General features: G+C 37.7%; 1 protein-coding gene across 1 annotated transcript in view; it reads right to left on the bottom strand.

Annotated features, from left to right (window-relative positions):
• Positions 1–2877: 2877 nt before the first annotated feature.
• Positions 2878–23158, bottom strand: part of GOLPH3 (golgi phosphoprotein 3) — a 30599-nt gene continuing 10318 nt past the window's right edge. Inside the window, exons 2-4 of the mRNA XM_054003423.1 lie at positions 13836–13967; positions 10039–10153; positions 2878–6705 (exon numbers count right to left, since the gene is read on the bottom strand). Coding sequence (XP_053859398.1) covers positions 6281–6705; positions 10039–10153; positions 13836–13967 — 672 coding nt within the window. The 3' untranslated portion in view covers positions 2878–6280. The remainder of the gene's footprint in view (positions 6706–10038; positions 10154–13835; positions 13968–23158) is intronic.

Raw genomic sequence — 23158 nt, 5'->3', positions numbered from 1 at the left:
GTGGGCACAAGCCAGACGCTCACTTCACAGCTCCCCCACCTCCTCTGCTGCGCTCAAGGGATAAATCCCCAGATGCAGAGGTCTCCCTAGCACACGGAGAGGGAACGCTGGGAGAGCAGGCTTCAGGGGGGGACGCTCGGGTCTGCCATGGATGTGAAGTTCACGGCCTGCATGGATGAAGACCAGCTCCCACGTTACCTGAGAGGCACCAAGTGTTCCCAGCCTCTGGCCCACAGCCAATACCAATTGCACTGTGAGTGAAATGAAGCATGTATGCATGCAAGATTTTAGGAACACTGAGAAAGGGTAATGACCAGAGGAATCCCAAATCTTTCCAAGACAGGAAGCTCCCTTGGACCAGTTTTTGTTCAGGCAACAGTGTCACTTCTCTGCCAAGCACTTGTCTTAGTGCCACTGCTGAGTGGGTTACCGTAAGATTCCTGCTTGGAAAAATGATCTGGCTTTGATAAATTTCTTCTGCAAGTTCTCTGAAAACACAGGGTCTGAGATTTTTAATAGTGTTTAGAAGTTGTTCTGTTTAGCACTGCAAAATCTATTCATGACTTAAACTGTATTTTTCAGAAGTATCTGAAGTCCTGAGAAGTTTAAGGAGTTAAAGCAGGATTCTAAAAGCTGGTTGAGACATGATTTGGTTTCATTTGAACAGTCAGGAAACAAAGAAGGACCTATAAAGACGCCTTGGCAGTAGCAAAGAAAGCTTATAAACTGCCTGTCATTGCACTTTACAACCACCAAAGTCTCCTTTAACATCTACGTTCAAGATCAATCCCATCTCATAGGGACAAAAAAAGCCAAGATTTGAATAAATGTAAAAAATAAAGGGGCAACAGAATACAAATCTTGAAGGACTAGTGTATTAGATGATGGCAAACCCTTTTTGAGCAGACATCAGATGCACTAGATGAGAATTAACTGAATGATGAATTGGTAATCAAGAAAACAAATGAAAGATCAAAACATTTTAGTACATTGTGCCACAAAAATTACTTATTCCATCACACTGTAAGTCTGATTATACCTTTTTCTTTCCCCACTCATCCCTTTTAATCACATAATATACACGTTAAGAAACCTTGTAAATAATGTGTGCCTACACCTTTGGAAAAATAAATACCCAAACAGAGCTGCTTCTTTGAGCTGCAACACAAACTCAACTCCTTAAAAAAGCAGAGAGCCCAAAAGAGAAAATTACTCTTGTATAGAATACTTTCACTGTAGGAAAAGCTGGAGTGAGAGATAGCAAGTCCTTGAAGCACTGGCTCACAAGATCTACTTACATTAGAGAACTAGTAAAATCATCACCTTCAGCCGCAAGTTCTTCCTGCTGCATGGAGTATAAGTTGCTTTAGAAGCTGGCAAAGAGAAGTTTCAAGGTAAATTAGCACCAAGTTGAGTTCACCTTAACAAAACAGGTGTTATGAGTTGTAGCAGGCCACCAGCTGCTTCAGTTCAGCCATCAAGGCAGCTATTTTTGACAAACCCTTTTGCTGAAAAAGAGGAGGCTCCTTGAGGTTTTGATGGGGAATCAAATCAGAGGGGAAAGTGCTTTAATCAAACACCACCTAAAACGCAGGACTAAGTGCCACATCCAGTTGTTTCCTGAACACTTCCAGGAACAGTGACTCCACCACCTCCGTGGGCAGCCCATTCCAGTGCTTAACCACCCTTTCAATAAAAAAATCTTCCCGACATCCAACCCGAACCTCCTGTGGCACAACTTGAGGCCATTTCCTCTTGTCCTGTCACCTGTTCCTGGGAGAAGAGCCTGACCCCCACCTGGCTACACCCTCCTTTCAGGGAGTTGTAGAGAGTGACAAGGTCCCCCCTGAGCTTCCTTTTCTCCAGGATAAATATCCCCAGCTCCCTCAGCTGCTCCTCAGAAAATTTATGTTCCAGATGCTTCCCCAGCTGTGTTCCTCTCCTCTGGACACACTCCAGCACCTCAAATGTCCCCACTGAATTAAGGGGCCCAGAACTCCAGGTGTGGCCTCATCAATGCTGAGTACAGGGGGATAATCACTGCCCTGGTCCTTCTGGCCACACTACTGCTGAAGTCACCAAGCAACAAGACAAGAAACAGAGAAGACCAGAGCCCAAAGTCAGGGGAAAAAAATGTTGAAACAGAAATTATCTGGAAGTGCAGAGAGGTGGAGGTTAGAGAGAAAGCCAAAGACAACTATTTATCAGCATTTCTTTCCCTATTTTCATCTGCTGTCCTGGGATTCACATTTTCCTGTGTTTCTACAGTAGCTTTCTCTGGGGTCAGAAGACATTTATCATAAACTTTGCATAGGCTTCATGCTGCTGCTCTGTGGCCAGGAGAAAGCAAGACCCACTGTGAGGAAACCCCAGATCTTATTCAGAGATTAACAAGGACAGCAGCTTTGACTGAGCTTCTTCCCCAACCACTGCCCCAAGGCAGTCACCCCATACAGACACCTGAGATCCCACTTTATATTTAACACTTACAAAGCACCTCACAGCATCTCATTTCCTAAGTAATTAAATTGTTAAATGCATTAAGAATTTCCACAGAATAAACTTACTTTTTCAATTTTTTTTTCCAAAATAAATTACTTTATTAAAAAATTAATACTTCTCTGAAGCTGGAAACCCCCCCTCCACAGAGAAAGATGGACAATAGGGGTAACTGGGACATAACAGACTTTGGCTGCCTGAAGCCCAGCTGAGACAAAGCTGAGGCTTTGATGAAAACCTTAAAAAAAAAAAAAGTTGTTTCTCAAACTGATGAATAATGCAGCCTGAGGAAAAACTGGAAATTACTGTGCAAATGAAAAAAAACCATATCCTTTAAGTATTGCATGCATGTGATATGCAGTAACCACCTGCAGCTGATAGCATGAAAGAGTGCTTTATTTTGTTACAGTACAGATTCAGTCCGGTTCACAGAGAACACATCAGTTAATACATATCTCCACCTTGTAGGAGAAATGGGCATGAACACACGAGCATGCAGTCAGCAGCTTTTTACTGCCACTTATGCAAATTTTGCCTCAAAAGCATAATTTATGGTACACACGTTTCACCAGCAGTCCATGTAACAGCACTGTAATGCCAGCTCTAGAAACACAGGAGAGGACGATGTCAATCTCAAGGACAAAGTGAAAATGTGTGTGTGTGTGCATGTGCGTGTGTATATGTACACACACTGCTCGGTGATTTAACTTCCAAAATCCTGGTTTTGACTTGAAAGTTTGTTTTAAAAGAATGTGTCCCTGAATAATACATGTTGTTCCTTGAGGCACGTGTTCAAGTTCAGGCTTTGGATAATAGTCTTCACTTGAAGCAGCCACTGAGAGACGAGGGTTTGGAGCAGGCAGAACTGTCTGGAAACCAGGTAGGTCTCCGTGAGCTGCAGTAGCAGCCCACAGGCAGAAGGGTACCTGAATCTCACCAACACAGTCTCCCATGTTCAACCATTTTTTTAAAACCTAAAATAGCAATAAAGGCAACAATGTCAGCCAAATCAGTTCCTGTTAACCTATCAAACTTACCTTCTTAGAGGTTTTGGACTTTTTGAAGCACAATTTTAGGACTCAGGACTCCAAAAGCTCATCTATTTCCCCTGCACATCCAGGTTCACACCAGGTGGTGCAGCAAAAGACACTGTTGCTCTTCCCAAATCCTTCCTCACTTACATCCAATTTCTTTGACATGTCCAGCACAGACCCTCCCCACTGTGGTCAGAGGTCCTATCTAAGCAAAATAAATCTGATAAAATACTGTGTGCAGTTATCTTCTGTGCATGGAAAAAAAAAAACAACCCAAATCATCTTTCAAAGGGGGGGGGGGGATTAAAAAAGGATGGCTACTTCTAAACCATGTAGACTATAAGGGTGATAAAACTCCAACATTCCCCACAACCAAACATGAAAACAGCAGGAAAATGGAAAATACTCACAGAATGAAGAAGAGAGGCCAGAAAAATGACTGTGGAAGATACTTTCAGTCTGAATCATGCTTCAAGTAGCTTAGATTTTCAAAGCCATTTAAAAAGTTTTGTGCACATAACTTGCTCCTACATACGCCACCATTTTTCTGACCTTTCCACCTAATTACTTTTTCCTCCTTCTCAAAGAGCAACAGAAAATGAGAAAACAGATCACATGAGAGAGACAATGAAAGCTGTGAGCTGCATCTACTACTAAGTATACAGAAAGTATTCCATAAGCTGTCAAATACAAGAGCAACACAGCAATTTTCGTTTTCCTTCTATTTAAAAGCAATCACAGCTTGAAATGTTTAAAAGACAATGTCCCAGGTTTATGCCCAAGCCACTCAAAGTTTTCACCACAGCATCTTACAAGTGAGAGAACACTGTTTGTCTTTTTATTTGTAAAACAGAGTTTGAAATACTTTACAATATACTTTTAATTTCATTTGTCTAAAGAAATAGCATCAAGAACTGAAAGAACAGTGTGCCATTAAATGTTAAGGACCATATTTTTAAAAACCTTTCCTAAAAAAGGTTATAGAGGTATGATGAATTTAAGTTGTATTTTAGAATCAACTACTTAAGCATCTCAGTGATTGAAAATGAAGTGCAAAATTGGAAATCCAGTCACAGATGAGGCTGTAGAGCCATGCTCAAGACTGAAGAGGTCTACCTAGGCCAGGCACAGTTGCAGACTCCCCAAATGAATTCAGCCTGTCCCAGCCAGGAATCCTGGAGATCCAAGCAACACCACTGATTAAGTCAGTTTGAACTACTTAATATAAATTCTCCCTTTCTAATAAGAAGGATATAAACTAAAGCTTTCAGTTAGGCAATAAAACCTTTCTAATTAGCAACAAAAAATATAAGTGACATGCTTACTCTGTTTGAGGCACTTTCAAGATCATAGTTTATTTCCTGTAGGTAAAAAGCTAGTATACAGATTAAGGGATCTCTTAAATTTCAACTCTACAGTTATACACCATCTAGTATTCTTGTTCTGAATATTAACCAAAAGGTTTCTAAACACCTGTAAGCCCCACTATAAATCTGCATTGGTATGATGAAAAAAAGTATAGAAATCAATGCTTAATTTTTTCAATGCATAATATTTACACTGTGAAACCAATGGAAAATAACAAGCAGCAGCAAAGACGCAATAAATTTTAAAAAGCCAGAGTTTTATATAGGTTTTGGGTTTCTTTACAATAGTGTGCTGATCAGCATAATTGTATATATAAAAATTAAAATATAGCAGAACATCCCATTACAGAAATCTGAATTCTCTGAACTGCTGCCATTACTTGCTAACCATTTACATGCAACACCTGCTAGGACTGACTTTTTGAAATAAAATAGTGTAAAATAGTTCAAGGTTTAAGAAACAAACATTAGTTTGTGTACAAAACCAAAAACTGCACTCAGGAATTGTACTGGTCATCAATCTTTTCCATACAGAAGTGGAGGGAAAGAAAAAAGTACCAATGATAGAAAGCAGTCTCTTTCCATTCACTAATTTTCAAAGGCAATGCATAGACAGAGAATACCTGGATGGCAAACTCCAGAGACTCTGGAAACAAACAGCTTTCACACACAGGACCTCTGCAGGAGGCCTTTCTTTGCATCAGATGGCAATGACTGACAGCAAATAAGGGGCACCAGGTGTACAAGTAAGTAGATCTTGCAAAATACTAAGATGGGGCAGTTGTTAATATACAATTTGAACTATATATACACAATATAATGGAATGTATCCCCTCCCAAAACTGGTTTATGAAACAATTGGACCTTTCTATAATAGCCTTATGACTCAGCTATCATGAAAATATAAGTACACAAGAGACCTGCATGAAAATTAAAATTTATGGGGCATTTTACAGAAACTACTGACAAAGCTGCTTAATGGCATTTCTGCTTTTTAAGTAATTTTGATATATGTAATCGAAAACATCTGTGTATAAAATGTCCGGACAGACACTTCAACATGGAGCTTTGGTGACAAACCACTTCAATAACAATGAGGTGAAAAATGAAACAAAGTATTTAAGGTAACTCAAACTTAATAGGAAATGGAATGCCAATATGGCAGTTCACCCTTCTGTTGTTTTAAACAGGAAAGTCTCTTGTACCAGCAGAATCCTGTATACAGATAGAGAAGTAGGGAATACACCACTTATAATTCCCATTAAACAAAAGCCGATTCATCATGTGAGAAGGTACAAATTACAGAAAACATGAATAGTCAATAAAAGAGAAAAAACTGGTTTACATGAAAGAAGAGAGAACACTTCAGTCTGAATGTAGTTACTTTGTGAAAGCAGCTACAACAGCCCACAGAACCTCATTCGTGTTGGTTTTCATACATTCGACCTCAGGGTCTAAATCCAGGAGCTGCCGCACTCTCTTTGTGGCTAAATCATACTGCTCATCCAGGAGGGGGGCAAAAGCGTTCTCCAGGACATCTGAGGCGTGGGCTAGATACACGAGTGCCAGCAAGCGCTTGTCCATGCGGTGGGGGTCGTTCACCCACTTGTCAAGAACCGCCTCCTGAACCTTCTTGATGAGGCGCTGTTTGATGTTGTTGTTGGTGAGAGGGTGTGTAGTCATGTCAAAAAGAAGGAAGTTCTGTTTCTCTGTTGTCAGTACACCTTTTTCCACTAGATTTTTAGCTAACCGCTCACGGACATTTCGTAGTTGGTAGTGCAACTTCAGTGGGTTCCATGTTTCACCTAAAACAGCAAGAAAACCACACAACAGTCAGACAAAGTTTAAGTTGCACTGCTGCAGTGATTTTTTTCTCCCCTGTGGTGCAGAATGACTGTCAAAATCATATAGCAGATTACAAGACACTATGCTCCTGTCAGCATTTCTCTGATCCCTGGCAAGGAAGCAGAGACCAGGAGAACCTCCTTGGAGGAGCTCTGGGGTACACTGACAGTTTGGATTAAATGATCGCTAAGCCATGTCTTGATTACAGATATGAAAAATAAACAAAAACCTTGTATTGTAAAACAAAAAACAAACCAGATATGCAGAATGAATTTACTTCTAGTAACAATAAAAATAAACTAAAATTAAGCACCTTCTACAGTCCTTTAGCATGTCAGAGACCAGGAGAAGTGTTACTGCCTTTCTTCTGCCACAGAGGCAAGCTAATGCACACCTACCACAAGCATTTCTTTATTTCTGCAGGCTTACACTCTTCTCCCCCTTCCTGCTTCCATGTGTGTGGCACAGGTGTGCACACATGAAGCACATATTGGGCAGAGTCTTTAATGCTTCTATACAAATTATTTCTAATGACTCTTGTTGAGGCAGAACTTGGCCCTTCAGAGTGTGTGACTGTAGGCATAGAGGAAATTGACAAAGCACAAAATCAGCATCAACAGCTCCAACTAAAACTGTTTATCATTGAGAATTCTACCTTTGCTTAAGAGTTTATTTAACAGGCTAAAAATTTTAATTCCAGCTTACTTAAGAATTTATCATAATCCCTTCCTGATGTAAAAGACTATGCATTTTAAGGGGCAAGAAAAGGTACAGCTTTAAGTATTTCTTACATAGATGGAGGTTTTCCATGAATGATGATAATTTCTGTACCAAACTTCTGAAAAATGTACTGGTTAGTATAAAATAATAACAAGAACAATAGTAAGCCACAGGTAACTTTGAGGTTTCTCCCTCTGTGATGGAGGGTGACACACACTGTATCCAATAGGCTAGATAAGCAAGTAAATGAGGTGACTCCAACTGCAGAGGGAAAGCCAGAAAACTCAACCAGGCCTGAACTACACAAGTCCAACTACATATCACTGAATGTAATTCCCCAGTTTGATAATAAATGGAACTATCACACAAACACAAAAAAGTAGTTTCCTTACTACCTTTCACAGGGCAAAGGCTATTTCCTAGATTTTTTTTACAGTTGTCATGTGGCTGAAAGTGCTGTGGTGACACCTTGTGACCAAGCTCGTCAATTACACAGACACTTTGCAGACACGTAGAGAGATGCAGGTAACCTGACATTTTGGCCCAAACTTCTATATTCCCTACCTTTGCTTTCTTTATAAACATCAGCCTGGCAAACATCACCTTACATGTCCACATATTTTTTTACATGATGGCTTTGAACTCACATGTACTGTAACTCCAAGCAGCACTCAGCATCACTGATTTTTCATGATCGACCTGGTCCCCAAAGCAAAATTCTAATAGAGTTTATTAATTTATTAAATAAAGAAAAATAAAGCAAAAACCAACCAACTGATAAAAATAAAAATCCCAGCCCAGACCCATTGAAATATTTTCCTTCAGAAGGACAGATCTCTAAACCATGGGAAATACAAAGAACACTAATGCCGTCCAAGAATTAGTAATTAATAAACATATGTTAGTAAAAATTATTAATTCAAGCCTTAGCCACAGCACTGATGATAATTATCTTCCCAGAGCCAAAGCTCAGCAGAGTCAGCAAAACCCTAGCTTAGCTCAAAGAAAACCTACAACACTAGTTCATTCATTAGCTGACCTTTTTTGAGCCAGTCCTAACTTGATGTGCTGGGAGACGAGGTGAAATGTCACCACAAATTATCTATTTGGGAAAAGAAAAATGAATTGTTTTTGCCGACCGTAAGAGGGAAGGGGAGCTGAGTGAGAACTGAACTGCATGGCTCCACAGCAGCCATGCCCCTCCTGCCATGGGCTGCTTTGTAGTCCAGTCTCCCCACTGCCTGACAGCCAAGGAGCAGGAGAGGGGGGATGGCAAGGACCTGACAATGAACTGGTGTGCAAGGAAGGCTGTTTAAGATGGTGCAGAATGAATGGGAAGAACAAAGAAAACAGGAAAGCAGAGAAAGGCAAAGAGATTTTGCTCATTTCTGCAGCTTATCCGTTTTAAGAAGTAGCAGATTTTACACAGGCAACTTCCAAATCTCATTACCCCCAACCTCAGAGTCATATTGTTGACAATGAGGGTCAACAGTGCAGGGTTTTTTCCTGTGCTGTTTGCACAACTGAAGTACAGCTCTGATCTACTCCAAGGAAGCTGCATTTATGTGCTTTGTGAAAACAGACAAACGCTGGTGATCAATTCTGTCTGCAGTTCAGCCTGGAGAGGAGAAGGCTCTAAGGAAATCGTGCTGCAGACTTTCTGGGCTTAAAGGGGGACTGCAAGAAAGATGGGGTCAGATATTTTAGCAGAGCCTGGGACACGAGTAACGGTTTCAAAGTGAAAGAGAGTTGGCTGAGATTAGATACAAGGAAGAAGTTTTTCACAATGAGACGCCAGAATGGATCACCCAGAGAGGTGGTGGATGCCTCGTCCCTGGAAGCATCCCATGTCAGGCTGGATGGTCCTCTGGTCTAGTGGAAGGTGTCCCTGATGACTGCAGAGGGGCTGGACTAGATGGCCTGTAAAAGTCCCTTCCAACCAAATGTATTAATAATACTATGATCACTGACATTTCACTTTTTCCCAGCTTTACAGGGAAAGCTACGTGCAAAGTACTCATCTTGAAGACTTTGTTTTGATCAACAAGAAGTATGTAACATTTTAAAATATTTATTACATTAATACAGTTAATGAAAAAATAAAACTCCTAATGCTTTATTTTTTCTTTATGACTAATGGCCAAATCACCCTCAAGTTTTGTGTGCAAGCTATGCGCTCTTCACCTCCTTTCTTTATTGAAAGATCTGAATACTCAGTGCACACATTCAGGCTCCAAACTTCCACCAACCATCATTTCCAAACACAGAGAAAGGCAGTTACATCTCCAGGGTGCAGTCCTGATTTACTTCAGAGTCAGCGGAAGGCACCTCTTCCACCGAGCTGAGATGTCCTCTGACACTTCCATACAGATCCTTTCTGTACCAAGTTAAGTCAAAAGCAACAGTTACTTATATTTGATTAACGGCTACAACCAACAATAGACTACCCTAGAGCACAGACTATCTTTTTTGCATATTTTTTCTCAAAAAACCTTGCAATATAATCTCTAGTGATGCCAGATAATTAGCTTTATTTGGGTAAAAAAAGCAAATACGCTATGTGCAAGGCTTACCACTAAGCAGTTCAATCCAATTTTGTACTGTTTCAGGAGGCTGGGTCTCTTTTATGTGTTTCAGAGCTTCATCAAGCAGAACATCCCCTGTAGGAGCATCTGACTTGCAAATCACCTAAGAATGAATAAAAGACAGTCAGTATTTTGACATAATTCATATATGACAAACACACCCATCAATAAAAAACCTACCTGTTAGGAAAACCAAAATAATTTTTTTTTAAATAACAAACTCTCTCTTAAGAATATGCAACTTTGAAAAACCCAAACCTTTATTATTGAAAAAAAAAAACCACCATCCGTGCTTTAATTCAAAATACATTAAGTCTGAGGTTATCTGTAACTTAAATTAACCTTAATGGGCTAAAATTATAGGATTAATAACAAACTTAAAAGCTGTATTTTGAAGGAAAATTACTCACTTATCTAGCTAGGTCCTTTGCTACCTCCCAAAAATGAAGTACACTGCACTAAATTAGTTTCTGAATACAGTCTATTTTACTGCTTCAAGTCAATTTATTCAAAATACTGAGTTAAACAATAAGGTTGCATGAAAATAACAAAAAAAAATAGTTTTCTTCAACATACAAACAGATAAAAATAGGTTCATGACAACATCTGCAAGTTTTGCAGCTCTGAAGAACACACTGCCAGCTAACAGAGTTTCGTTTAATAACAGTTAAACCACATGTACTAGGGAAAATACACATGTACTTATAAACCCCTTAACATGCAACAATAAATACAGTACTATATAAGTCTCTTATTTAATAACTTCTAAAATTATTTGAGTTCTTCACTCAGGAAAGCACAACAAAAAAATTGATTCAGAGTAACATAATAAATTCAAAATGTGAGTAACTGCTTGTTTACCAGTATAAGTAGTTACAGAAACTATGCACAAATACAATTTTTTTCAGGAGACAAAATCAAGAGCACCAAATGAAAACTATTAAATAAGCTCAAATCAATATGTTTAAATAAACTATTATTTAATTTACAGAAGAATTACTACAGTTGTTAATAATAATAGTAGTAGTTGTTATTGTTGGTTTTATTATTATTGTTGTTGTTACTATTATATTTGGCAATTTAAATAGTTTACAAGCTAGCACTTTACAAGCATCAGGTAAAAGGTAGCAGGCGAGTGACAAAAAAATGAATACATCAACACAAATCCATATATGAAAAACAGGAAGCAAAAGCTCTTTTTCTTAACACTTTAGAGTAGTCAGAAAGGTGATCTGGAAATGTCATACTGTTCCATAGCTCAGAGAACATCCTGGTTCTTCAGACTGATTGCAAAAAAATATTCTTTATTCCAATTTTTCAGTGATTAATCAGGTACTAGATTTGCCTGGTACCTATCAGCTAAGGAAATTTCCATTATACAGAATATTTAATTTGTATTTTTCACAATGTAGCTCGGCAATTAAGCAAAGCTGAAGATTAAGCACAGATTTTAAAGTAACCTTAATTTTCTAGTTTTAATACAAAAATTCACTCTTGCATGAATTGCTCAGAATTGTTAGCAATAAAATACTGAAGATAATATGCCAAGGGTTTTTCGGGATTCCTTTTGCTTTTAGTAACTCTTTTGATTTGGTTTGCTCTCTGAGCCTGTAAGGCACTGTACAGTACTATCTTCTATACTCAATAACCACTTGCAAACCTCAACATTCATTTGTTTCTAATATTGATCCCAGTAGACAGAACTCCAAAATGGTGTGACAATTACATACTCTTAAGCCAAATTTACAAGGCTTATCGTATCCATTTACAAAGTTTCAATAAGGTCCATCAAGTCCACTCTTTTCTCAGTCTGATTTGACTCTCTGTGGCATTCCATCATATATTTAATGCATCTTGATCCATTATGAAGTACAAAATATTATCTGCAGAGATCAACCTGATTTAAGGCTTTAGGTGGAAATCACTGTAGCTATCATTCTTTCAAATTAATTATATAATTAAAGCCACAGTTAGCTGGTTATATATCTATGCTACTGCCCAAAAAACTTGTTCTACCGTCTTCTCATCCTCACCTTATCACTTGTGCCCCACCTGATGACAAGATTGAGAGAGTGGTTCCAGTAAAAACTAAACTGATCAAAGTAAATTGTTTTGCCCCTGAATTACAACTTTGGATGTATTATTAGACAGCTCTTTCCACTTATTAGGCACAGTATTTATTTCACAACCAAAGCTAAGGGCATGGGGAGCAAAGCCTGCAGAAGCAGGACAAGGACACTTGACAGAGTAGAGACTTAAATCTGGCCAACACAGAAACAAAACTGAAATTTAATGTTAATGGAAAACTTCAAATAAGGTGCAAAACAACACAAGTCATTCACAAGACTGACTTCTAAAATGATGGAGGTGGTGCGTTTAGGGATTTTATTTGCAGGAAAGTACTTAAGCAGAAAACAACCGTCACCTAAATCTTAAATTAATGCCTATTTTTACAGAACCCTCCTGCCTGAAAACTGAAAAGTATCTCAAATACTTTACAACAGCAGAATAAGAAAACCTCTAAACTGTGTAGATTTTAGATCAAACAAAATACAAATTTAAACAAATACGTCTACCCAATGCCAAAATCACTGATAAAATTTAACAAAAAACCATGCAACCATAATCAAATAAAAAACAGTAATTTTGCTTGTATTCTTCAGTGAATATACATACAGGTTATTTTTCCATTTCCCTAAAGAACCCAGCAACCTCACAGTTAATATTTCAAGTAGATAGAACTGACAAGGTTTTCACAGAATGAAAATAACTCCTGACTGAATGCCTAAGAAGATTACTGAATGCCTAAGAAGCCAAAAGCTCTGGAGAAAAAAAAAAAAAAGTGCAAACTAATCAATGCTGATATGCTTAAACAAGGCTAAAAGAAGTAGGGACTGTTTGTTGGAACAGAGATTCGATTTTTCTGAAGTGAAGAGAGCTGGGAGAAGGTTAGGGAATTCACAAGCTTGCCTTAAAATTTAGCAAAAGAAAATATTGACAGGGAAATGTGCCATAAGAGAATTTATTTGTGGTGGACAGACAACGTTTCACCAGGTTTTCAACAGGTTTATTTTACAAGTATCCTCTAATGCTGATGAAGTAAAATTCTTCCAAGAGTGTGACTTTGCACATTTTGTACAAAGGGAAAATTCAGTGGTAAAAATAAAAAATAAAGGCCTCAAATCTTCAGCCCAATTCTGTAAAGGGACTGCAGAGATGTGGCCATCTTGAAGGTCGGAGAACACAACCAATTTAACACACTAGCCTCATGCTTGAACTAGACAGTTGTGTGTTCTCAGGGGTCCCAGGAACAATGATGGTTTCCTTCCCATGCAATGCAAGCACAAACTGCAGCATTGTGTACACCAGAAATAAACTGGTGGCTTGCAGGACACATCTGGCATCTAGCAGTTATCCATTTCTTTCAGCCTCAGCCCACATCCCACCGGCATTGCAAAAGCCAGCTCCTTTGGCAGATTGCGGCTGGTGCCACTGGCAGTAACTGCTGCCACCGCACCCCAGCCAGGGCCACTGCCAACGGCTGGTTGGCAACAGTACCAGCAACATATCCGGAGAACAAACACGGGCACAGGTACCAGAGATGTTCCAAGGCATCTTCAGCTCATCACCAAAACACTTTTTAACTTTGCACTTAGGTCATTACTCAGAATCATCATCTTCACATAAAGAAAAAAAACAGGTTTTTTCTTAGAACTGGCTGTAATTTATAGCCCCTGTATTGTGTGGAGTGTGACAAGTAAATGTGACCATTTTCCTGCACTTACCTTTCTTGTTAGCAGACTTTTGCGCCTCATTCCACAGGCCTCCAGCTGGAGACGCCCCCGCAATGCCAATTCAATTAACATACAGCCACGCAATCCTGAGGAGATGCAATCATTCCAGAACGATGTGTAACCCTGTGAAGAACGAAAGACAGTAAGATATCTCCATCTCCACCTGAAAGTGAACAGAAAAAGGACTTTGCCGTGTTCTCCAAGCAGTTCTCCTGCTTTCACACTTTTGAAGTGGCATCAGTAGTCACTATCATTCCTGCCCTGAAAGCATGAAAGAGAAACAGTCTCATCCTCTGTTAGTTTTGACACTCAGTCTCTGCCTTGTGAAGAACTGGGAATCCTCAGGAAAATTATACAGAATGAAAGAGGACAATACCAAGAACTGTTAAGTATAAAGTGTAGTTTTATACACAGTCAAAATAAACTTACAGTATTTTTAAGACATAAAGCATTTGGCATTACTGACATCACATAGCCTTATGAATGACTGAGAAACATCAATATGATTTTACATGCATAAACAATGTGGCACTGAGAAAGCAATAATAAACTAAAAATGGATATTAAGTTAACTATGGAGTATACTGGAAAACACAAACATGGCATTCAACACAAATCACAGAATAGATTCTTCTGGCTCGAACATAGTAATCTAAAAGAAAAAAGCTTTCAAAGAAATAGTTATAACAGCTACTATTTTGTCATTTAAATCCTTTGAAAATATGTGCTTTTATAGCTTGAAGCATAGTTCTCATACAAACTGCAAACCACATTTATTCCACTAAGCACACCACACCTACTGTGATTTCTCTCTACTTCTGCATTGAAAGCTAACTGCTTAAATGGCAGAATAGACCACTTGATCCAATACATTTACTCATCGGTATCTAGAAACACAACTATTGACTTTTGCACTCCATTGTTCAATAGTTATGACCAAAAAAAATCTTACAAAAATAATTATTTTATATGGAGTAGCCAACAATGTTCTTGCATATATTTTAATACACAAGTATCTAAGATAAAATAATTGAGAAATATTCTGAGAAATGTTTGATATGATTTATAAAGATCTTTCCAAAGTCCTCCAGTGAAGCACTTCTGAAAACACCAACTTTGGGATACTTTAGAGAAAGATGCTGTATACAAGACAAGGTGGGGGAAGAGCAGAATGTTCTGCTTTTCATAAATTTGTCTTAACCAATAACCAAGACGAGCTTAAAACAAAAGCAAGTCAATTTTATTATTTTTGCAGACAAAAGCTGCCAACATATAAAGGTATAAGGGGCACATATTTTAAGTCCACTAAATTTACAAACCAGTCTCTAACTAATGCCATCAATTACAAACTTCCAGGAATGTGAGAATACTTGTTTCAATTTTGCACTTAGCAATTTTCAAGAGCTGTATTATATAGATGACCAATACTTACAAAAAGTCTACAAAAGCCCTGAATCTCTAACGTAATCATTGAAATAGGTCCCATATATTTATTTAAAACACCATAAATATGAGTTTGGAAAGGCATTTGAGAAGTTATCTAATCAGCCTTCTACTCTAGAGATGATACTTTGCAGGTATGAGCTACTCCTATAATGCCATTCCATAATTAAGATTTTGGTTGGCACCAGACATTTTTTGCCAAATAACACACACAATAGAGTGCAGTATTTGCTTGCGCAGGAAGAGATATGACTCCCACATTCTAGTTCCAATCAGGTTCTTTACATAATAATTTCTGAAGTCAGACAATACATATGCAAACTAAAAATCTACAGCACAAACTCTCAGGCACAATAAATTTACACTTCTTTATATTCATAGAAAGTTTCATATTATTGTGCAAACAATTAAGTGCTGATGTTTGTTCCTTTTTTTTAGCCATGAAAGCTGAATTTATTTTTAAAATTACTGTTTTTCAATGAAGTGACTTCAACTACACCATCCTCAGCACCAATTACCAGATGTAAACTCCTCTGTTCCAGTAGTTTACATGGATGGCCATAGGCTGAGGGTTGCAGAGAAACAGAGGCTTGCTCATAAGATAAGTCAGGTCAAAAATGACCACATGAGTCTCTAGTCCAACCTCTTGCTGCAAGCAGGTTCAGATATGAAGTCAGGTCGAGTTGCTCAGGGTTCTATTCAATCATGTCTCAAAAGCTTCCGAGGATGGAGACAGCACAACCACCCAAAAATTTTTAACCAACTGATCCTGAAAGCCAGTCCAAAAAGATTGCATCCTTCATAAATGGAGCTGCTTGTTTTGGTGGGTTGGATGACAGTGAAGTCATGAGAATGTATCCTTATCTTCTTATTTTCTTCTTATTAATCTTCTTATTTTCCTTCTGCCCCCTAGGCTCAGAGTTCACAGGTGATCCTCTAGAGAAGGAACATTTTATTTCCACACACAGAAATTGTACAGCTGTTAACAGAGTTAGGAAATGGATTCTTTTCAATCCATTAAACTTATCTTTCCAGATTGTTCTGGTAGGTGAATGGGTTGGTTTTGACACCTAATGCGAAGATATCAGACAGTCAAAGGAACTTTCACAGAATATCAGTTTAGCAGGCAACAGTCTAACTAAATCATCCTTTAAATTAACTCAATCTTCCTGGAGTAACTAGAACTGATTAGGAGACACTTATCTTTGATATCCCGAACACCCTCTTGACACCTACTTTAATTGGTGTATAGCACAACTAGAAAAGATGTAGAAAAGAGAAACAAAGGGGTGGAGATTAAAAATTTATGGAGAGGTAGAATGGAAAAATAGAATAATGCACTACTTGTAAAGGGCTAAAAGATGATAAACCAAGCTACCTCACAGGTTAGGAGTCAGTAACCAATTTCTTTTCTGTTTTTCCACTCAGTTGTTTTAACAGAAAAGCAGAAGTTTTTTTTAAATCCTTAAAAAAACAAGATCAATAACAAAGTTTGACAGCAATGAATCTGTAAACCATTAACACATGGACCAGGATGAAGTTAATGCTCATCAGGGGAATTGTCATCCTCTCCCTGAATGTGGCCTGTACACTGCTCATTACAGCACATGGAACAAGAAAGGGACATGGTTTTTAAAAATGTTCATTTATTCCAATTCCTAGCAGTCTCAAAACACTTGAAGATCAAACACCACTATGCAGAAATGCAACTCATTCTACTATTTAATTCTCTTAAACAGCACTAGTTTTCTCACTAATACAATGCCAAGTATTTTTACTTTATTCATCTTCCTACAAGCCTTACAGCTTTATAAACTTTCTAACTCAAAGAAATACTTATTTCATTAAAGTTGCTAAGCAGCAGGGGGTAAGACTTACAAAGCAGATTATTTTTATCTGACAGCAATCATACTACAATAGCACTTTAAATTATGAATAGCTTGCAAGACAAAATTTTAAATCTACAATGACTCAAAGATCAAAAAACTGTTTATAACTGTCATGTTTATTTACACAAACACAGCACAAAAGCATTTTTCGTCAGACCTGACCTAGAAACTTTCAGCTAAAGACTAGTTTTGCTAGACAAGCAAAAAAGGAAATTAGAATAAAGTTTACACCAAATACTTATTTCCCTATTAACTCTGAAAGCTCAGACTTTCCACCCAGGTATGGCAAAGCACAGAGCTGAGACTAAGATCCTCTTTCCACTTTAAGAATAAGTTATTTAAAATCCATGTTCATTAGGCCATTTCTTTCCCAACAGCTCCTATGGCATTTATTCACTTTCTTCTATTCCCTTGCCTTCTACCCACTTCCAGCTCACACAGGTATTCCTGTTCAGTTATTCTTAATCACTTGAAACTGCCACCTATTAAACAGTCCATTGTATAGCAAAGGCCAGTTACCAAAAGTACCTTACTTGCCACTTCCTGCTTCTACTTAGTCTCTCTAGAGCCATTAATTTACTTGACAGTTTTTAAAATTCATAAGGTTGTTCATAATTTCTTTTCTTTAATGAAGATTGCTAACATCTTATCCCTGATCCAACAGGACACTGCAGCTATGACCACTATAATTTTGTAAGTATGTAAAAAAATCAGAGTGAAAAGACAAAAAATTATCAGATGTGCCTGAAGATACTTGGTGCCATGTTAGTAATTTCTACTCTATTAAGGCTGCTTTAAGACTTGCAAAAAACTTCAAAATAATTTCACTTAAGCACAAAACAGCCAACCTTCACAGATCAATGACTCTCACAGCTTCTAGACTACTGTCATACTAACTGTATTTGAAACAAAGAAACAAAAAATAACTAAAAAAACCAAACAGAAAGACTCCACTGAATCAATATCACTATTTGCTGCTTCCCAAGTGCAATTTGAAGTTACCAGCAGTAACAGTGCAAAAAATGAAATTATGCTGTAGATGTCATCTTACGTTTATGCAGACAGAGAAGTGCTCCCTAATGGATTACAAATTAAAAAAAAATAGAAAACTTTCTTAATAAAACATAAGAGTATGTCTTATTAAAACAATAAAACAAAAGACTCAGAAAAGACTGGGTAATCTTTTACTCAAGAATACTTTGTTTTATACATCAGAGTTGTTAAAAATCTCTTCCCACTACAGAAATACATATTCTCTCTCCACTTCTTCAGTTAACTCAGAATAGGTGAACAGCAGTTCTACTATACCTGGCACAGACCAGAAAGGAGAAGGACAGAGTAAAAAATCCACAAAAATACCTCAGATTCAAGAGAAAGGAAAGAAAAATGCTTGCAGAGTTACAACTCTGAGGCTTCAAAATACACACATGTTAATAAAAATAAATATGATGTGTTTAACTCATCTGGTTAAGGGCAGCTGTTTACAGAACACAGACTGCAGCTGCCAATGTATTCTAATCCATAGAGTCTCAAGCTATTGCAGACTACTTTGCAGATCACAGAGCCATTGCAATTGGAAATCAGTGTCTTTTAAAAAAAGCATCATAAAGTCATGTAACGGTATGTGAAGGTAACTTGTGGGTTACTAATACCTACTCACCAAAAAAATTAAGTATTTCTTTATTTTAACATAACAGGCCCCTCAGGCCCATCCCCAGATCCACATAGCCTCATATTTATTATCGCAGGTCAGTGTTAGGTCAAAGTTTTGGCCCTGACTCAGACTCAATTTACATTTATGAGGAACCACAACAGAAGTTTCTCTGGGATAATGCACATAATACTGCTTAGTCTATGCTTCTCTTACTAAAAGCATTTTCATTTTAAATTCAAACTTAATAGTACTCCTTAGACCCTCACCTAGCACCCTCTACCAAAACACAGAAATAAAACATCTATAATAAACAACTAAAATAAACCAAACAATCGAAGGAAACCTTCTAAAGGAGAAACATCACTACAGTTACCCTAACCCCTGAATTCCTGTTTTCAGGAAACTCCAAATTTTTCTATTATGAAAGACACAAACAAAAGGACTTTGAAATTTGGTAAATAATACAATTTCTGAAACTTCATGTACAGACAAAACAAATAAAATATTGGTTAAACTCTTTCCAGCCATGGCAGCTCAATCACAAGGGAAGCTGGCCAACTAACAGAAAGCAGAAGTGAACAATTACAACTCCTGAGGAGTTCGGGACTCCCAGCTCTGAGGTAATACACCTTACAGTCTTGTCAGAAGACATCAAATCCTTAGCTTCTGTTTCTCAGCTAGGAGGTGCAATCCAAGTTAAAGAAAGCTTTCACTTTAGTAAACAGTAAATTCTGAATTTACAGGTACTCTGTTCTCTATTAGAATAGTATTTCAGCAAAAAAAATTGCAAAAAATTCTACCTATGTGATAAAAGATAAAAATTAGACTTCCCAAACTTGCTGGAGTTTGCTGTTACTTTCCATACTTCTGCATAAATGGCACTCAAACACTCTGTTGGAGGTAGCAACATAAAAGCTCTAAGACACAAAACTACTGGTTTCTTTATATACAAACAAGTGACGAACTTTCCCACACAGGTGTTTCTTCCTTGCTATCTATTCTTTCCAATGTGTGGCAGACTATTATTATGTTTTCACAAATCACAGACGACAAACATACTGGAAAATCTGCTATGCTTGCTGACATCAGGGGAAATTACTGAGGACAATTACCTGCAGGTCCAGTTATGGGCCCTTGCCAAATACACATACCAGAATAATAAATATATAGTTTGGGGACACATAAAACCACAATGTTCACTTCTGTCGTTCAGATGAGCATAAGAGGAAACAGTTGTCAAGAAATCTGAGATGGACTAACTAAAGTGAATGTGGAACTCGGAAAAAAAAAACGTTTCGAAGTCAGTTCAGATCACCTGCAGGACTGGAAAAGGTAAATTGAGTCATCTGCTGGTATAAATTTTATATGAGCTGCTTTTCATCTTCAATAGCACAATTATCAAAAAGTCTACTTACATGTAGCATTTACATAGCAGTGTCATGGAAGAAAAACGTACCTGCATGCTCACTATGTGTAGTTAATTCTGAGAAAGACTCATGTTCTATATATATATATATTCAAATTTCTTTTCTTAGTGGTACTAAGAGTGGCAAGGAGAAACATCAGGAAAAAAAAGCAGGAAAAGAAACAGGACAAAATGATAGCCCAGAGGTCAATTACTTTCCCAGCATGAACAACCCTTGTGAATCACTACTTTTTACCTTGGAGAGATTAATTTCAATTTTACTCACCTTTTAAATCAATGTCACCACATCTCATTTTAGCCTTGCACAAAACCTTGCATGTAACTTGAGAAGGTACATCCTTCCCCACATCTTCATTTTTAGCCATTGGAGGACTAAGCCAAGGAAGCAGTCCAAAGCCTGAACTGCTGTTGCAGACAAAGCATTTCTTCACTCCATGGAAGCACATTGCTGTTCTCTCGCCTGAGCCCACACCAGCATTTGTGTAGTCATCCAGATGAGCAAGTGGTCTTTCTGAGAGCTAATTGACATTTTCCTCATCTGATTCACCATGCAGGTGAACAAATTTCAGACACAGCATGGAAAATGGAAATGTGGTTGGGACAGACAGCAAAATGGAATAGTATTGCATTCCATGACAACTCACATTTCAATAGATAAACTGCATTCAAATCCTGAATAGTTTTTATAACCTGAATAGTTTCAGCTAGAACTTGGCCTTTGATACAAAGAACAGAGGAAACAAAACCCCTGTATATTATTGAGGTACCTGTGCTGAAGCCAGTCATGACCAAAATATGCTCAGAAAAGACAAAAACCATAAAGCTTAAGGTATCACACACTATTCATCATAAACTTCATCTCCCCATTTTAGACTTCAGCAATGACTACCCTGATGGTCATAAATTGGAAGTTGCATTATTTAAATCTGACAAGGCAGCAATAGCATCCCTTTCTGATTCTCTGAAGCAACAGCAAATTCTTTCAGAGGCGCCTACTAGCCTATTATTAGCCAGCACAAAGCACAGAGAGAATATAATAATATAAAATCATCATCTGTCACCCATTTGAAACCTACTGCAAAAGACAATTTCTCTTGAAATAGAAGCTGTGGCAAGTTGTATTTCATAATGAACTTAATCACAATTGTGACAGAATTGTCACTTTTTTAGTCAACAAGTTCCTCCCTGAAGTAGTAGTTTTGTGATGTCAGAAAGACAGCTGGGGAGAACAGAGAGAAAGGATTAACAGCATACACTGCCCAGGTGCTCTGCAGCAGGTGAAGAGTTATTACGAACTTTGGTCTGCAACAGTTTTCATGTCAGAGATGTCTGCTTCCTTCCCCCTGCATCTTGTCTCCAATATAAGAATTGGTCACAAGCAACTTTACAAGTTTAATCTGCTTCACAGCTGTGATTGCTCACAAAACAAACACTGCCTAAAAATATTTTGATTTTAATGAAGAGTACGAGTGGAGTGAAAGGCACTGGGCTATCATTCCCAAAAAAGACAACCACCATCTTAATACACTGTTTCCCTTATGTAGTCTCTCTACAACTACTAATATTTGAATTTTCGAAAACATTTACATCTCCTGAAGAACTTCTACAACACATCTCCTTAAAGCTGCTCCCAAATCCAAATAGGCAAAGTACCAAATATAAGCAGAACATATAGAAAAACGATATCAACAGTACTTGGTTTATTTATTTATAATGTTTTAGTGTAGAATTTCAATTCATTCTGGTGACCCAAAAGCCTGATTTTAAGCATTCCAAATGCATCTATCACCAGCATTCTTCTATAACAGAAATAATATGTCCTCTTGGATTAAATGGAGATACCAGCTGACTGCATTAGGAGAGGACAAAGAACTGTATGGAGCATTGTCTTCTAACACCTGTACATGATTCTGTTCCTATCCTTTCTAGCTGAAGGTGAAACTGCTGACTGGAACTGCTGATTGCAGAAAGATAAATGGTCTGACACTCTTGCAGGTAAGCAAACCTCTTCTTTGCAATAAGACAAACACAAGCAGAAATCTCAGGCAAATCAAAATCAGTAACTGAGTTACTGGGCAATAAAACAGCAGTAAGTTTACAGATCCTTTAGATATGAAAAGCTGTTAAAAGTTAGTAATTTATTTAGGAACATCATTGTGCTATAAGGAACAACTAATACAGTTTTGCATTTCTTGAATGGGGTCAGAGTCAGCAAGACTGATGTTATAGATGTTTAACTTAATACTGAGCGTGTTTTATAAAGTACTTGTCCAACAAATCTGACGCCTGACTTTTTCAGTCAAAAACTTCCATTACATTATTTTTAGATTATCCCTTAGAAATAAGGAACCCTTTAAAACAAACAAACCAAAAAAAAAAAGGAAGTCTTTCCTTCCAGCATACTGTTACAAGAAGCTTCACAGTATAATAGCAGACAAACTGGTCATGTAACACAAGAACACAAAATTAAAAAAAGTACACAAACTTTTCTGAGTTTTCAATGACAAACAGATATGCTGGTCAATACTAGAACTCCTCTTCTGCACCCAGCCACCATTTGTTCCACCTCAGCTACGTCCTTATACAGACTTCTGTGAACCTCTAATTCAGCTTCAGGAGCCTTAGATGGAATGAACATATAAAGCACCTCAAAGTCTAGTGAGAACCAATTAAAAGTCTTTCTGCCACCCTAACTAAATATATTTATAGGAATGTGGGGAAAATGCAAATAACAGAAAACAACTACAGAAGACGAGGAAAAGGAAAAACTATTGCAACATTCATTGAACACAGGCTGGAATGTCCAAAATTACTTGAATTCTCAAGGTAAAAGCAGACTGTTCTCACCGTAGATATCTTATATGAACGGATCCATTTTCATCTACAGGGAACCAAAAAGATC

The sequence above is a fragment of the Vidua macroura genome, chromosome Z (genome assembly GCF_024509145.1).
Source record: "Vidua macroura isolate BioBank_ID:100142 chromosome Z, ASM2450914v1, whole genome shotgun sequence".
Lineage (NCBI taxonomy): Eukaryota > Metazoa > Chordata > Aves > Passeriformes > Viduidae > Vidua > Vidua macroura.
The sequence above is the reverse complement of the archived record's forward strand: the minus strand, read 5'-3'. Positions and strand labels throughout refer to the sequence as shown.